General features: G+C 46.5%; 1 protein-coding gene across 4 annotated transcripts in view; it reads right to left on the bottom strand.

Moving 5' to 3' along the window:
• Positions 1-3,581: 3,581 nt before the first annotated feature.
• Positions 3,582-16,980, bottom strand: part of LOC310702297 (uncharacterized protein) — a 636,573-nt gene continuing 623,174 nt past the window's right edge. The window contains exons 2-6 of one of the 4 annotated variants that reach the window (XR_014523442.1): positions 15,735-15,908; positions 14,778-14,864; positions 12,227-12,313; positions 6,750-10,197; positions 3,582-6,692 (exon numbers count right to left, since the gene is read on the bottom strand). Coding sequence is in view for 3 of the 4 variants with exons in the window: in XM_083493721.1 (XP_083349847.1) it covers positions 8,876-10,197; positions 12,227-12,313; positions 14,778-14,864; positions 15,735-15,908; positions 16,207-16,300 (1,764 nt within the window). In the remaining variant the exon portion in view is untranslated. Of the gene's footprint in view, positions 10,198-12,226; positions 12,314-13,272; positions 13,582-14,777; positions 14,865-15,734; positions 15,911-16,206; positions 16,714-16,980 lie in introns of those variants that run through there. The other 3 variants (XM_083493721.1, XM_083493722.1, XM_083493723.1) reach the window with 3 other exon arrangements.

Here is a 16,980-nt window from a genome sequence, read left to right as displayed (position 1 = left end):
ATGCAGAGCGAGATATGTCAAGCCTTGGTTTGTTATCATTGCGATGACCATGGCGTACAGCTGATGAAAACCCCCAATTAACAATCTCAGAATATTCTAATTTTCTGAGATATTCTATTCAAGGAAATCAGCAAAACAAGGATTGCGAATCAAGCAAGATTGGACCTCTGAGAAGTAGAAGCAGATCTCGCTTTGCATGTCATGAGTCGATCTCATATACTAGTTTCACTTTTAAAGTTGAATTACTGAAATAAATGAACTTTTCCACAATATTCTAATTTTTCGAGTTTCACCTGCCTATCCTTGGAACAGTTCAATCTGCAGAGTGGACTGTCCTGTGCATTTATCAATTCATTTCGGAGGTCCTGGGATGATGGGTTCTGTTCTGCAGAGCGGGACCTGGGAAGCGAGAGAGAGCAGCTCAGGGGGGACGTGGGGCCAGTCAGTCCCTGTCTCTCAGCCTAAAATGCCCCAAAAGATGGATTGTTAACACTGATAGAAGTGGCATCTGAAAAATATACCGCAGTGGTTTGCAGCAAAAGAAAAACCAACAGAGTAACAACACAAAAAGTTGAAAACTATCTCAAGGGGAGAAGACATCCCTTGGGGGGGTGTCTTCTGAATGGGCTGCCAGGAGAAGGCGCCTGAGTCTGATTCTCCAGTGGCAGAAGGTTCCCCAGGACACTCCAGGCTCAACGTGGCTCAAAGGCCGAGGAGAACTTCCTGGAGGGGAATACATATAATTGGGATGCCGTTAAATAACGATAAGAGGGTTGGGGGGGGGAAGGGTCTCCAGCTGGCCTGCCCCTTATTTTGAGTTGGGGGGTGAGGGGCTAAGAAAAGCCCTCCCTGAAAACCAAGGGAAAAAGCAGGTGCTGAGCAGGTGGAAGTGCTGATTTCTTCGTATTTGACAGGCATTTCTTTTCAAAATTGTGGTTTTAAAGTGGGGAGGGGGTTGGAGGTGGCGCTGAGCTTGGCTTGTCCCTGTTACAGACGCAGCTGCTTCAAAGCCAGAGGGAGCCCGGCCTTCCTTTCCCCGAGTTTCCAGCCTGAAAACCAGTTTCTCCTGGGCTCCCAGAAGCACATGGAGGCAGGAGACCCATTTCCCGCCCCAGAGCCGGGCTGGACCAATCAGAGGCCTCTCCATTGGGCAGCTGGCCAATCCCCTTCCAGATTCCCCGGGGCCTCCTCCTCCTCTCCTTCGCCCGCTTTCCTGAGGGAGTTTCCCCCCCAAGTTTCCCTCATGGCTGCTCCCCCTCCCAGCTTCTCCTTCATCCTTCCTCTTCCTCTCCCCCCATTATTTGGGGCAGCTGGATTCCCCCCCCCCCATGGCCAGGAGGAGCCCAGGAGGCGGCAGGGCCAGGAGAAGGGGTTTCCCGCCCTTTTCCAAAAAAGGCGGGAAGGCCATTTTGTTTTTCCCAGAGACGCCATGGCTCCCCTGTGGGCCTCGGGGGTCCCACGCTCTCGGGGTCTCTCCTCCCGGCTGGGAGACGCCAGGCAAGCAGCCTTGGGGGATCCGCCGGGTTCTGCGCCAGGACAGGCAAAGGGGGCCAGGAGGGAAAGCCCCTCTCTGTCTCGGAGGCCCAAGGAGAAGAAGAAGAAGAAGAATAGTAATAAGGGCTGTATCCCCTCTGAGGTGGAGGGTTCCCTCAGGGGAGTTTGACCCCCGGAGCAGCATCCTTGGTCACCCCAAGAGTCAGCGCTAGGAGAAGGGCTCCACCTGCAGGAATAAGGGAAATACCAGGCTGGAGAATCCCCTGCTGGCCCCTCGGGGTCCCAGGGGCCCTTTCTGGATGGCCCTCATTTGCCCCCAAAACGGGCTAAGACGTCTGTTCCTCCGCTTCAGGCAGTAGTTCAACAGGAGAACTACTCTCACTCCGGATCCCTGTGGGCCTCTGGGGAAATGGCTGAAATGGGGTCCTCCCAGTCCAGCGCAGACAAGAAAGAGAGGAATCCCTCAGAAGAGGAAGAAGACTTTGGATTTGATATCATCATCATCATCATCATTTTTTATTTGTATGCCACCTTTCCAGTTAAAAAAACAATGCTCAAGGCGGCCCACAGCACAACAAGATTTACATACAGTGGTACCTCGGGTTCCATACGCTTCAGGTTACAGACTCCGTGAACCCAGAAATAGTGCTTCAGGTTAAGAACTTTGCTTCAGGGCGAGAACAGAAATCGTGCTCCGGCAGCATGACAACAGTAGGAGGCCCCATTAGCTAAAGTGGTGCTTCAGGTTAAGAACAGTTTCAGGTTAAGTACAGACCTCCGGAACGAATTAAGTACTTAACCTGAGGTACCACTGTAATTACAAAAGTTATAAACAATAAAGAAACCACATAAAAACATACACAACCAAATGGGAAGCAATTTCCACATAAATCAAAATCTAAAACTAGGAATACAGCATTAATATCACAGTTTAAAATGACACAGGTAAAAAATAACAGCAACTTAAACAAAAAACAAACAAACAAAACAGAGCCCTCTGACCAGCAGCGGCAGCATCTGGCCGTCAGGCCCCGTCCTAGGCCAGGGGGGGAGTGGCAGGACTGGGGCCTTCAGGCGCTGAGCAGGGGAGTCCTCCCGCTTTACAACAACAACAACAACAACAACAATTTATTTATACCCAGCCACTCTGGGCGACTTCAAACAGAACACCAAAATACAATAACCTATTAAACATTAAAAGCTTCCCTAAGCAGAGCTGCCTCACTCCCCTTCAGGAGTCTCAAAGTGGCTCTCAATCTCCTTTCCCTTCCTGCCCCACAACAAACACTCTGTGGGGTGAGTGGGGCTGAGAGACTTCAGAGAAGGGTGACTGGCCCAAGGTCACCCAGCAGCTGCATGGGGAGGAGCGGAGACACGAACCCGGTTCCCCAGGTTACGAGACTACCGCTCTGAACCACTACACCACACGGGCTCTCCAGTGGAAGCCATTGCGGAGAAGAACCGGACTTGGCTGTTCTCTGCTGAGGGTCTCCTGCCTTTCTTCCAAGGCTTCCTGGGGGTGCCATGGCCAGAGGAAGACACAGCCCCCCCCCGAAGGACCCTGGGGAGCAAGCAGAGCCTGCCTCAGTTTCCTTCCCCAAGGCCTTGGAGGAACCTTGGGGTGCGGAAGGAGGGACCCCAAATGGAGCTCAGGCTCCTGGCAAGTGGAGAAAGGAACATGAAATGGCGCTTTCCAGGTGAGTCTTGGAATCGCCCCCCAGTTCCAGGGACTGATCCGCCCTGGCTTCCTCCTCGGAGGTCCCTTCCGAAGGAGAAGGGGTCCCTGGTCTCCACGGGGGAAGCATCCCTGAGACCTGCGTTTGAGGCCTAGGCTTTTGCCTTTCAGGCTCTGGCCACCTTCTCTGTGGTGTTTATGGGAGCTGTAGAGATGGGGTCACATGCAGACAGTCCCAAGTTTAAAAAGGATCCCTTGAAAAAGATGGGCTCTGGTTCGGAATATCCCCCTCCCCCCACATCTGCACACTCAACTTCACGGCAAGAAAATTTGTTTTAAAATTTGTTGCCGATTCATTTTTTGAAAGTTTTAAAGAGTTGTTTCTACCAATAATTATAATGTTCCAGTCTCATTATAGATCACTTTCAGATTTATTTATTTCTAAATCCAGTCATGTATATATAGGAGAAATTTTTAAAAAGGTTCCTGGACTGGAGGTTACCCACAGAAACCCACAAGAAAAGGATGAAGTCTCGAAGTGGAAAGAAATACAAATGGGTCTGCAAAGAACCGCATCCCAAAACGTGTTGCCACAGAAACGAGGGAGCTGGAGATGCTTTCCTGGCAGTGAGACAAAATGTCGTGGCTAAAGTCTTGAGGGCAGAAACTGGAAAATACTGGAAAATACTATGTCTGCAAAGTGTCCTGAAGTTTTTTTCAGTAAGACAGCTGAGAAACCTTTAGTCAAAAGTTCTTCTTTGGCCAATGAACTTTGCCTCTGCGTGATTTATTGGGAACCAGATGCATCCGCTCCAAAGAAGCTTCTGCAGCGCCTTGGCATTGAAGACCCAGAAAAAGAGACGGAGGGGAATGTGTGGGTCATAAGCTGGGAAGGAGTCGCTGGGAGAGGCAGAAGGTTGTGTTGAGCAGGCGAGGGAAGAACAAGGAGAGAGAGAAAGAGCCCCATGGAATAGTTTTGTGAGCAGCACTGAGTGAATTCTGGATCCATGGTTTCTGGGTCAGGAGACCCGTGGTTTGCAGGCCAGTTGCCTGTGGTTTCAGTTGTAGGCAGGGATTGCCTTTAGATTTCTACTTGCCTTCTCTGGTCCAATCCATCAGAGTTTGCCCAGAAAGGAATGCGAGGGGCACCTGAGTATTAGACTCCCCCCCCCCTTTGTCCCTCTCTTATATCTGTTTGTCTATCTCCTTGTATAGGTTGTTATTGAGCAACCCACCCACCCCCCCGGTATAAAAGGGAAATGGGAGCTCAACCCTCCAAGCACCCTAGCTGGACTCCTCCATGAAGACTCTTTGCCCTAGAGAGGATTCTGATACACCTCTCCAGTTTGTCATCTCCAACTGGAAAAGTTTAAAGGGGCGAAAGGGTTTTCCAAGTCCAAATTGAGAGACCTTTGTAACTTTTCATGGGTGGCTTTTACCCATCACCTAGAGGCAGGGTCTCAATGGCCACCTCAAGGCTCTTTTAACGTTACGAAGATGCAAGCACTTAGATCCTACTCAGCTGATGAAAAACCCCAACAGCTTTACTACCTAAATGCCTTTGTGGAGGCCCACAAACTCTTTAAATGTAAGCAAGCACAGATTGCTCGGCAGATGGCTGTACTGGGAACCACCAGACCCCCTCCTTATGATGAAATCAGGAAGAACGGAGCAAGAGGAAAAGGTAGATAGGTCACTCATTTCCTTTTACTTTGTTTAGTCATTTAGTCGTGTCCGACTCTTCGTGACCCCCTGGACCAGAGCACGCCAGGCACTCCTGTCTTCCACTGACTCCCGCACTTTGGTCAAACTCATGCTGGTAGCTTCAAGAACACTGTCCAACCATCTCGTCTTCTGTTGTCCCCTTCTTGTGTCCTCCATCTTTCCCAACATCAGGGTCTTTTCCAGGGAGTCTTCTCTTCTCATGAGGTGGCCAAAGTATTGGAGCCTCAGCTTCACAATCTGTCCTTCTAGTGAGCACTCAGGGCTGATTTCCTTAAGAATGGATGCGTTTGATCTTCTTGCAGTCCATGGGACTCTCAAGTCTCCTCTAGCACCAGAATTCAAAAGCATCCATTCTTCGGTGATCAGCCTTCTTTATGGTCCAGCTCTCACTTCCATACATCACTACTGGGAAAACCAGAGCTTTAACTATACGGACCTTTGTTGGCAAGGTGATGTCTCTGCTTTTTAAGATGCTGTCTAGGTTTGCTTTTACTACCCTGAACCAATGGGACCCCTGCCAGCCGGACCAGGAGCCAGAGCCAGAGCCAGAGCCGGGGCAGGAGCTGTAGACAGCCCGGGGAATCCTGCCCCCGATCTCTCCCAAAACCTACAAACCCCAGCTCAGAATAACCTTCTCCAGAACGTGCCAGGAGGGAGGGGGGAACAAGCTAATCCCAACCCCAATGCTCTGCCTGCGGGGGGCTCCTTCAGATGTGGAAGGTGAAGAACCGATCTCTAGGCCAACTTGCCACAGAAATAACCTAGTCAATGGAGAAGTAGACTGTGCTCCCCCTCAGAATGCTACCCATACCCCTGGCAAGAGCAGGAGACCCGCCTCACATGGTTTTCATCCATCAGCCTTTCCTCACCTCCAATTTAATGAACAGGTCAGATAAAATGCCTTCCCTCCAAGATGACCCCGATAAATGCCATCGACAAGGAGCCACTATCTTTCCCACTCATAATCCAACGTGGACTGAGATGCACATGTTGTTAGGAGTCCTTTTTGATGAAGATGAGAAGAGGGAGATACTGGTGAAGACAGAGGAAACTTCAAGCAGACCTGACTATCAAGCAGACAGACCCGCTGATATGCCCCCTTTGACAGCCCAAAACCTCCTGAATGACCCTGCCTGGGATTATAACACAACTGGGGGTATATGGGGTTTGAAGATATTTAAGAAAGCTATCCTGGATGGCTTGCAAGCTGCAGGACAGCAAACAGTGAACTGGACTAAAGTCCAAGGCGTCCTACAAGGACCCGATGAACACCCTTCTGATTATTCTACCCAATTGGTGTCTGCAATCAAAACCTGGGATGGGATACACCCTGATAGTCCACAACATGAGGTTATTGTTAAGGGATTCTTTAAAGGCCAAGCCACTGCTGACATACAGAAGGCGTTAAACGCACACCTCAGCTACAACAGGAAAATGATAAATGAGATCAGACTATTGCCAAGTCAGTTTTTAATTCAAGAGATGAACGAAAAAGGAAGGACCAGAGAGGAGAATCCCCATGAGTGCTAGCCTACCCAACCAGGGTCCCCCCTCCTAGGGAAAGGCAGAAGGGAAGAGGACATGAACAGCCAGACAGACGTGTCTGTTTCCATTGCAATGAGGAAGGACACATCAGAAGGAACTGCCTATTATTAATCGGACACCAAGAATCCAGGCCCGAGAGATCAGACTATAAGAGAGGCAAGGACACTGAGGCCGGAATACAGGGAACCAGCTAACCCCAGGCTCAGGGAAACTCCCTGATTATGGGTCCTCCCAAATGCAACCCCAAAGGGCGCTTCCTCCTCCTTTACCGCGACCTAGGACTCTCCCCAAGAACACCAATCCTTTCAACCATCCAAACTGCCCTGCAACCCTTCCCACGAAATGGTAATGCAGGAATAAAATGACTATTGACAATCAGAAGCAGATCCCGCCTCTTTTCCTTTCCTTTGCCCTATCCTACAACCATCATCCTCGGATCCTATCTGCACCATGCAGATAGACGGACAATCTTAAGACTGTCTGCTAGACATGGGGGCCACCTCTTCTACTCTCACAAATAGTCACTTGACCCCAGGAGAAGGAACCAGGACTGTAATGGGACTGGACAGGATTCTTAGAGTTTGCCCCCTTTCCAAGGCTGCCAAAGTGTCAGTTGGACCTTTGTCCGTTAAGCACACTTTTTTATTAACTTCTAGCCCCATCATCCTTTTGGGGAGGGATCTGCTTTGTAAACTAAATGCCACCATCCAGTGTCGACAGGAGGGGATGCCCAATGAATCTATCTTCAACTACCAAGGATTCTTACAAGAGAAGGATAATAAAGATCTGGATCTTCCCCCGAGCTCCTAAATGGGGTCCCCCCCCGGCTGTGCGAAACTGAATCCACATCGGTTGGACTCTTGAAGTCCGCCACCCCAGTAAAGGTGAAGTACAGGAAAGACCTGCCTTTTCCCTATACCAAACAATACCCATTACCAAAGGAAGCAATAGAAAGACTTACTCCGATGATTGTGGAATTCTTAAAAATGGGAGTTCTAGTTCCCTGCGCTTCTCCTTGTAGCACCCCCTTGCTCCCTGTCCGCAAGCCCCACACGAACCCTGTAAAAGGGTGCTTGGTTCAGGACTTGAGACTTGTGAACTTCCCCACCATGCCAATCCTCATCACCAATTCCGGAGGGAACGGTAGTTTACTCTGTCATTGATTTATGTTCTGCATTCTTCAGCATCCCAGTGGATGCCTTCACCTGGCAAACCAGACGATTAACATGGACGTGACTACCCCAGGACTATGTGGAATATTTTCCGCTATACTAAATCAGGATCTGCTAGACATTACCCTTCCAAAGGGGTCCGCCCTCCTTCTACACATTGATGACATCTTACAATGTGGGTGGGACTTAGAATATTGTAAGCTGGACACCATAGCTCTTCTCACGGCATGAGCGCATAAAGGACACAAGGTATCCCCAAAGAAAATACAGTATTGCCAAAGGGAAGTAAAATACCTTGGTCACATCCTAGGAGAAGGAACCCGTGCCTTAACAACCAGTGACCAACCCTTCCCTCTGGAAGCAGGAAACCATGAACTCCTCTTTGTCCTCTGGGATGTACTCATGGGGAGGGGGAAAGAAGGAACTGGCCAGGTGACAAGACACTGAGGTTACCACCACAACTCCTCCCTCAACCCCTCCTTTTTGTGATGTATCAATGATGTAGTTCTGATGTAGTCTTAGGGGTGCAGCATGGGGGATTAGTAGCTAAGAAAAGATGGGGTCTTCTTTTGTTTTGGGCTTCCATCTTGCTTCGTCTTGCAGTGAGTTGGAGTCCTATCGCGACAGTCTCAATAAAGACCAAGCCTACTGGCTGCTGTTTTCCTCCAATTTTCCTGGTTGGTGTCCTTGCTTTTTGTCCAAAGGAGCCCTCGGACAAAAAGCAAAGAACCAAATAGTTGCAGATCAAATTATCTCATGCAAGAGATTGTATCCAAACAGGACTCGTGTGTCCTATATGCCAGGAAAAGAAATTGCTGATTTGTTGTCAAATGTTGTTAACAAAGAGCAACTGACTGTTTATAACTAAAGTGCACATGAGCTAAATATGCGGCAATGGTTGTCATGAAAAGGGGTAGGATGCTAGTATTTTCACCCTCCCATTTCTGGATCATGTTATCCTTATTTACATTCCACACTTCTGGAAGTGTAAGAACGGAAACTCAGACACAGAACTTCCGTTCTTTGTGCTTCTGTTTTTCATCTTTTTGTTCTGTCTCCTAGACAGACAGGATGTGTGTGAGCTGCTCCTCACACTGGTGCTATATTCTATATTATGATTTGTGTTGATTTGTTTTGATTTGATACACTGCAATAAATAGCGATACTACATACTTCCAACAGCTCAGCTATCATTTCCTCTGCTGTTTGCATGCTCATATGAGCAGATAGGAGTCACTGAAATACAGGACTGCTGCCAAACACTTCATGGGTGTCCTGTTACCAGAGAGGGAGGCCTCCATAATGGTTTCTCCCTTGTATGAATTCTTTGATGGGTCTTGAGATTCGAGCTTTGACTGAAGCTCTTTCCACATTGGAAGCACTGATACGGTTTCTGACCTGTATGCGTTCTTTGATGGGAAGTGAGACTATCCTTTCGATTGAACCTCATCCCACATTCCAAGCACGGATAGGGTTTCGTCCCGGTATGAATTCTTTGATGGCAAGTGAGACTGGAATTGTGACGAAAGCTCTTTCCACACTCAAGGCATTGAAAAGGTTTCTCCCCTGTATGAATTCTTTGATGGGAAGAGAGCGTAGTCCCCTCCAAGAAGCTCTTTCCACATTCTAAGCACTGATAGGGTTTCTCCCCTGAATGAATTTTTTGATGGGCAGTAAGACTTTGCCTGAGAATGAATCTCTTTCCACATTCAAAGCACTGATAGGGTTTCTCCCCTGTATGAATTCTTTGATGGGAAGTGAGATGTGCGCTTTGACTAAAGCTCTTTCCACATTCCAGGCATTGATAGGGTTTCTCCCCTGTATGAATTCGTTGATGGGAAGAAAGCTTAGTCCCCTCCCGGAAGCTCTTTCCACATTCTAAACACTGATAGGGTTTCTCCCCTGTATGAATTCGCTGATGGGAAGTGAGACTCTGCCTGTGACTGAAGCTCTTTCCACATTCTAAGCACTGATAGGGTTTCTCCCCTGTATGAATTTTTTGATGCGAAGTGAGACCCTGCCTGTGACTGAAGCTCTTTCCACACTCAAGGCATTGAAAAGGTTTCTCCCCTGTATGAAATCTGTGATGGGAAGCGAGACTCAGCTTGTAAATGAAGCTCTTTCCACATTCCAGGCATTGATATGGTTTCTCCCCTGTATGAATTCTTTGATGGAAAGTGAGATAGATCCCCTGGCTGAAGCTCTTTCCACATTCGAAGCACTGATAGGGTTTGTCACCCGTATGAATTCTTTGATGGGAAGTGAGATGGGAGCTCTTTCTGAAGCTCTTTCCACATTCAAAGCACTGATATGGTTTCTCCCCAGTATGAATTCTTTGATGGGAAGTGAGATGATCCTTCCGACTGAAGCTCTTTCCACACTCCAAGCACTGATACAGTTTCTCCCTACTCTGTGTTCTTACGTGTGAAGTAAGGCTATTCCTCTGAACGAAGCTCTTTCTTTGATGGGAGGTGGACTGGGAGCTCTGACCGATGTTCTCTCCACACTCTGAATATTTATAAGACTTCTCCGATATGTAGATTCTGTTGTGGTCTCCCTTGTTCTCCCCTTCCAATTCATCACCATCTGCAATGAAGAGAGAAGTTAATTAGCGCCTCAAAAACAAATGGAGGTCCAGATTATTGAACAATGTTTTCCCCCCACCTCACTTGAGAGTGCTCCGTTTCGGCCTCAAGAGGACATCCTCGAAGTCTAACTTAATGTCATTGTTGATGTGTGGCATCTTCGACCCTCCCAGCGTTTGAGCACGCCTGCAGGGCGACTGACTCTCTTGAAACCTGTGGGGCGCAACTGCCAGCATACTGTGACAGGGGCGCAGACACAGAACCATCAAACCCACCACCTGACCCCTCCCCCACCAATGCACTGCCATGTCAGCGTAAGTCATGCAAACTATGCATCGCTGCCCCAGACCCCAACCCCACTCAGAGCGCAGGGGACGTGCTTCACATCCATTATTGAACAAAGTTAATGAATGCTTGTGATAGAGGAAGAACTGAAGGGAGTGAGATGTGAGACCTTACTATAGTTTTCACTTCCTTAGTTGGCTGGTATTAACTGGTATTAACATTGCTTGGCTTTTATCTGGAATGGATTTTGTTCTGGCTCAATCCTGGACTCCACTCCATCTCCAAGGTCAGTCATCTCTTTGGTTAATCAAATGCAAGCAGAAGCCAAAACAACAAACCTTGTAAAGAAGCTGGTAAATTACAAATTCTTGTAAAGAAGCTGGTAAAATGCGGTCTTGACTATGCTACCATTCAGTGGATTTGTAACTGGCTGGCTGACCGAACCCAAAGGGTGCTCATCAATGGTTCCTCTTCATCCTGGAGAAGAGTGACTAGTGGGGTGCCACAGGGTTCTGTCTTGGGCCCGGTCTTATTCAACATCTTTATCAACGACTTGGATGATGGACTCAAGGGCATCCTGATCAAATTTGCAGATGACACCAAACTGGGAGGGGTGGCTAACACCCCAGAGGACAGGATCACACTTCAAAACGACCTTGACAGATTAGAGAACTGGGCAAAAACAAACAAGATGAATTTTAACAGGGAGAAATGTAAAGTATTGCACTTGGGCAAAAAAAATGAGAGGCACAAATACAAGATGGGTGACACCTGGCTTGAGAGCAGTACATGTGAGAAGGATCTAGGAGTCTTGGTTGACCACAAACTTGACATGAGCCAACAGTGGGACGCAGCAGCTAAAAAAGCCAATGCAATTCTGGGCCTCATCAATAGGAGTATAGCATCTAGATCAAGGGAAGTAATAGTGCCACTGTATTCTGCTCTGGTCAGACCTCACCTGGAGTACTGTGTCCAGTTCTGGGCACCACAATTCAAGAAGGACACTGACAAACTGGAACGTGTCCAGAGGAGGGCAACCAAAATGGTCAAAGGCCTGGAAACGATGCCTTATGAGGAACGGCTAAGGGAGCTGGGCATGTTTAGCCTGGAGAAGAGGAGGTTAAGGGGTGATATGATAGCCATGTTCAAATATATAAAAGGATGTCACATAGAGGAGGGAGAAAGGTTGTTTTCTGCTGCTCCAGAGAAGCGGACACGGAGCAATGGATCCAAACTACAAGAAAGAAGATTCCACCTAAACATTAGGAAGAACTTCCTGACAGTAAGAGCTGTTCGACAGTGGAATTTGCTGCCAAGGAGTGTGGTGGAGTCTCCTTCTTTGGAGGTCTTTAAGCAGAGGCTTGACAACCATATGTCAGGAGTGCTCTGATGGTGTTTCCTGCTTGGCAGGGGGTTGGACTCGATGGCCCTGGTGGTCTCTTCCAACTCTATGATTCTATGATTCTATGAAACCTGACAGAAGTTACACCAACTTCCCTAAAAACTCTGAAGCCGGCATTTAAGAAGGCCTGGGTGGTTCAGAGAAGCCTGGTCACTGTTTTAAAAGGCATGACTAGACGCAGAACATTCACAGAGGAAACAGTTGATATCCCTCCATTCTGGGTTCACGGTGGGGGATGTTAGAATCCCAGTTGCTCTTGGTCTCCATCCAAATAGTGAAGGTTCATCATATAGAGGTATGAATGGATTTTCAAAACTGATCTTATGATCTAACGGAATTTTACCAAGAGGGTCCATGATCCCAGGATTCTCCTCCTTTACTTCCTTATGTAGAACTCTCTGGTCAGGATCCAGCAACGTCCACACCTTGTCTGTGAAACAAACAGCAACATACTCCTGACTATTATATATATGTGAACCTAGGAGCTCAAAGGGGTGAATGTTTGCATCCTCCTTCAGAGCGAAAGTCATAAATTTGGTCCCCCCTCCTTTCTGTTGTTCTTTTTTGTTATTTATCTCTGTTTTATTGTTGAGTGTATTAAGTAGTTTATGTTTTGTTTTCTTACCGTTAGTGCTGATATTATATAATTAATTGTTGGTTATTGGTATATATTTGAGCCTACCCTTTCAGAATCCTTTTTACTGTTGATAGAACTACTTTACACCTTTCTCTCTTTTTTTCTCTACTTCCTTTGAATATTTTCAAATAATAATTATTTAATTGGGAATACTTAAAGTTAATTTCAGTGTGTATAACGGGTAGAGTCTGCCTTATATATATATTTAGATATGCAATAATGTTAATTACTCATATATTTCATAATCCATATGTTAAATATACGTACAGTTAATATATGACTCAGGTTGGAGCGATAATAATTTTCAGTATATTTGGTCTATATTAGGCCTTCCAAACAATTTTGCTAAAGATAAAATAGAGGACAAGGAAGCTTACAGATTAAAGTCATAATAAGAATTATAAGTATGAATGTCAAGGGGTTAAAGGAAAAGAAAAAAAACAAATGCTAACACTCAAATATCTACAGTCATTAAAGGCTGATATAGGTCTATTAAAGGAAACACATTTGACAGAACAAGGGGCTCAAACTTTGAAATGTCAATGGGTAAAAGAAGTTATTTCAACAAACTCAGACGAAAATGCTAGGGGAGTCACAATTTTATTTAGGAAAGGCTGGCCTCATGAAATACAAGATATAATAAGAGAGGAAGATGGCCGGTGCTTAATAATTGTAATTAAAGCAGAAGGGACAGAAATAGCAATAGTAAATGTCTGTGCCCCAAACACTGATGACCATAAGTTTATTCACACCTGCTTTAAGAGATTAAGCCTTCTATCGTATCAGCACTTGATAATGGGTGGAGACTTTAATGAAATTTTAGATCCACAGATGGATACCACCTCAGTAGCCAGGAAAAAAAGGGACAAAGGTTAGAGAGACAATTAATAACTATATGATACAGTGGAATTTAGTGGATTCATGGAGATTGCATCACCCTAAGGAAAAATCATATACATATTTTGCAGGAATTCATAATACCCAGCATAGAATTGATTTTTTTCTAACATCAGCATTACATCCCGTTAGTAGCCGATGTGACATTGACAACCATATGTCAGGAGTGCTCTGATGGTGTTTCCTGCTTGGCAGAGAGTTGGACTCGATGGCCCTTGTGGTCTCTTCCAACTCTATGATTCTATGGTTCTATGATATTCCCATTATAGCTAATCACTCAGCAGTAATATGGGAATATAATTTATCTAAAACCCAGGAAGGTATGAGGAGATGGTATCTTAATATATCATTACTAAATGAAAAAAACTTCATTCAATATATAAGCCAAGAAACACAAATATATATTAAAAATAACTCCAAATCTTCAATGTCAAGACTGATGGAATGGGAAGGATATAAAGCTTACATCAGAGGGAAGATAATATCCTTCTCTGCCAACAAAGCCAAGCTGCAAAGATTAAAATAAAATAATCTAAACATTTCTTTAAAAACACTACGGGGTGATATGGCAAATAATCCACCTGAGGGTACTTATGAAAGAATACAACAACTAACATTAGAACTGAACATATACTAGCTCAAAAAATTGAGTTCTGCCTACTAAGTCTAAGACAAATATACTGGGAACAGGGAGAATTGCATGTCAACGCAGATTAAGAATGGATAAATAGGAAGAAATCTGGAATGAATATTTAAGCAGTAAGGCGGATAGAGGTGGGAAGTGGGGGGGAGGAGAAAGAGGTGGGAAAATGTGGGAAAATGATTGCTTGTACATAAGAGCATGAGCAGAGTTCTTATTATTGCAGAGTGATTTTGCAGCATGAGATATTGTTAAGAGCTTGATGAGCACGTGAACACCTCATGCTAGACTAAATGATTGGCTCACGTAGCATAGGACTCTTTTTGTCTGCGGGCAAGGGCAAGGTTGCATTCCTTTTGATTGTTACTTTGTTGAGTACGAGACAGAACAAACGCTGTGCTGGAGGAGAAAGGATGAATAATTTTTACTGCACACAATAAACATTGCACGGCTGAAGCCAAAGCTTTTTCTTCAAGTCATCTTGGTGTGAGACTGATTATTTCGGATGTCGAGCTGGTTCTCGACAGGAAAAAATTTGTTAAAAGGGTGCAGTCACAGGTATATCAGTGTATTTAAATCTGAATTGTCAAATTGTGTTATTATTGTTATTATGGCTTTTGTTGTACAGTAGTGTCTTTTGCGGTTGCTGTTTGTATAGAAAAAATGATTAAATAAATTTTAAAAAACCAACTGATCTTATGATCCAGCAGGGAGTTTTACCGAGAGAGTACACGATCCCAGGATTCTCCTCCTTGACTTCTTTATGCTGAGCTCTCTGGTCAGGATCCAGCAACGTCCACGCCTCGTCTGTGAAACAAACAGCAACACCTTCACCTAAACACTCCCCATCAGCTGTTGCCTCAATCTGGTTGGTCTAAACTTAAATTTATACGTAAATCTCTTTCTTCACTTTGAACTCCCCCCTCCCATTTTCAGGATAAGACCAACTCTGTATTGTTTCATTGGTGACAGAAGAGGAATAATGACTATTGCTCAAAATTAATCTAGGCACAAGAGCCGCAAGAGCTCCAGTCTAGGCATTCAGTTTTGCGATGTTGAATGTTCTCTGCTCTCTCCTGTTCCCCCCTTTTCTTCAGTTGAAAGCAATTAATGAACCCAGAACTCATACCCTGACCACTAATGATGAACCATATGTTACTAGATATTCCTGCAAATTTATTCTGCTATTTTACATAGAAATGACATGAGAAGACCTGGCCTACGTAATTGTATTATTTATTAGTCCTATGATCCTTGTTTTTAAAAGCAAATAAAAAGTTGTTCCAAAAAGAAAAGAAAAAAACCAATACACGGAGGCCTCATCTGCGTTCAATCTGCAAAGCAGGATCAGATTAAAGAGTCATGGCCTCTAGTGCTGCGCGATGGATCAGGGAGTTGTCTGACATTGGCAGGGCATTCAGATCACAGAACTGGTTTTAGACATTTTGAGCTGCCAATACATCGCGTCAGGCAGGGAGCTGTGACCTATTCCTGGCTCAAATTGCCTGCAGATGACAAAGGCGCAGGAAGGCAGGCAGGTGGGGGAGCCCGAAAAGGTGCCCCCCTTCTCCATCTCCATCCGCCTGCCTGCCTCCCCCCACCCCCAAGCTGAGCAAGCCCTGATACCTCTCTGGCTCCATCCATCCAGGTCCCCATCTTCCCTCCCCTGGAACTCACCAGATCTCTCGGAGGTCCCTGGGAGGGAACGCTCAGAGGTTGTGGGGAGGGATGCAGGAGACAGCCGGACCAGGTCATGCGTCCATCTTCCCTCTTCCATCTCCTCTAGCTTGACAGGATCTGTCTCACTCATCCTTCCTGAGGAGTCGAGGAGCCAAAAGAAGCTGCAGGGTCCTGGGAGAGAGGAAGAAGCAAAGGGAGCCTCAGAGAAACTCCTGCCCTAGATATTCTCCTGCCCCTAACAGAAGCCCCATTTCTAAACTTCTCCAGTGGTTCCAATTTCACCTGTTTGCTCCTCACCCCACTTCGTAAAGCTGGCAGGGTCTGCTTAGTAGTGACCTGAGAGTTGATCCCCTTGAACTCAGTGGGGCTTATGGACACAACTTGGTGCCAAACCCAGTCACCTTCCTGTCCCTGAGCCTGAAAACTGCAACCCCAGACCATGGGCAGGAAATAGACGAGTAGCCATTACCTGTAGGTTCCCCCATGCTAGGTGCTTTGTATAGAGAGCCCTGCTGACGCTCTTTGAGCTCCCTCATCGCAAGCCAGGCAGATGTTGTGGCCATACAGTGCTACCTCTGGTCACATACTTAATTCGTTCCAGAGGTCTGTTCTTAACCTGAAGCACCACTTTAGCTAATGGGGCCTCCAATTGCCGCCGTGCTATTTCGGTTCTCATCCTGAAGCAAAGTTCTTAACCCGAGGTACTATTTCTGTGTTAGCGGAGTCTGAAGCCTGAAGTGTATGTAACCTGAAGCGTATGTAACCTGAGGTACCACTGTATTTGCCGCTGTCTGGGGTTGCATGGGGACCAAATCTGTATGTGGAAGCAGAGGAGCTGGTGATGCCACATTTCTGAATAATCTTGAGACTGATACACCGCTCCTTCTTCGATATTCCCTGTGCTTATACACCATCTTTGCAAGTCTCCGGTCTCGAAATGTGGCCCCCACCCTGGCATGGAAGCCACCAAAGTACAGTCATACCTTGGGTTGAATATGCTTCAGGTTGAGCGCTTTCGGGTTGCGCTCCACGGCAACTGGATCCTACGCACCCCTCGCATCCAACTTGTACCTAAAAATCTGCCCAAGCCTGCACTAGAGAATTGCAGAGTTGGAAGGGACCCCTGAGGGTCATCTAGCCAACCCCCCGGGGCAGTGCAGGAATCTCAACTAGACCATCCCCGACCGAGGGCCACCCAGCCTCTGCTCTAAGGCCCTTCTCTGCATGCCTCCTCCACCAGAGG

Source organism: Podarcis liolepis (genome assembly GCF_965112155.1).
Source record: "Podarcis liolepis genome assembly, chromosome: 2".
Classification (NCBI taxonomy): Eukaryota; Metazoa; Chordata; class Lepidosauria; order Squamata; family Lacertidae; genus Podarcis; species Podarcis liolepis.
Note: the sequence above shows the minus strand (reverse complement) of the source record. Positions and strands in the feature narration are given on the sequence as shown.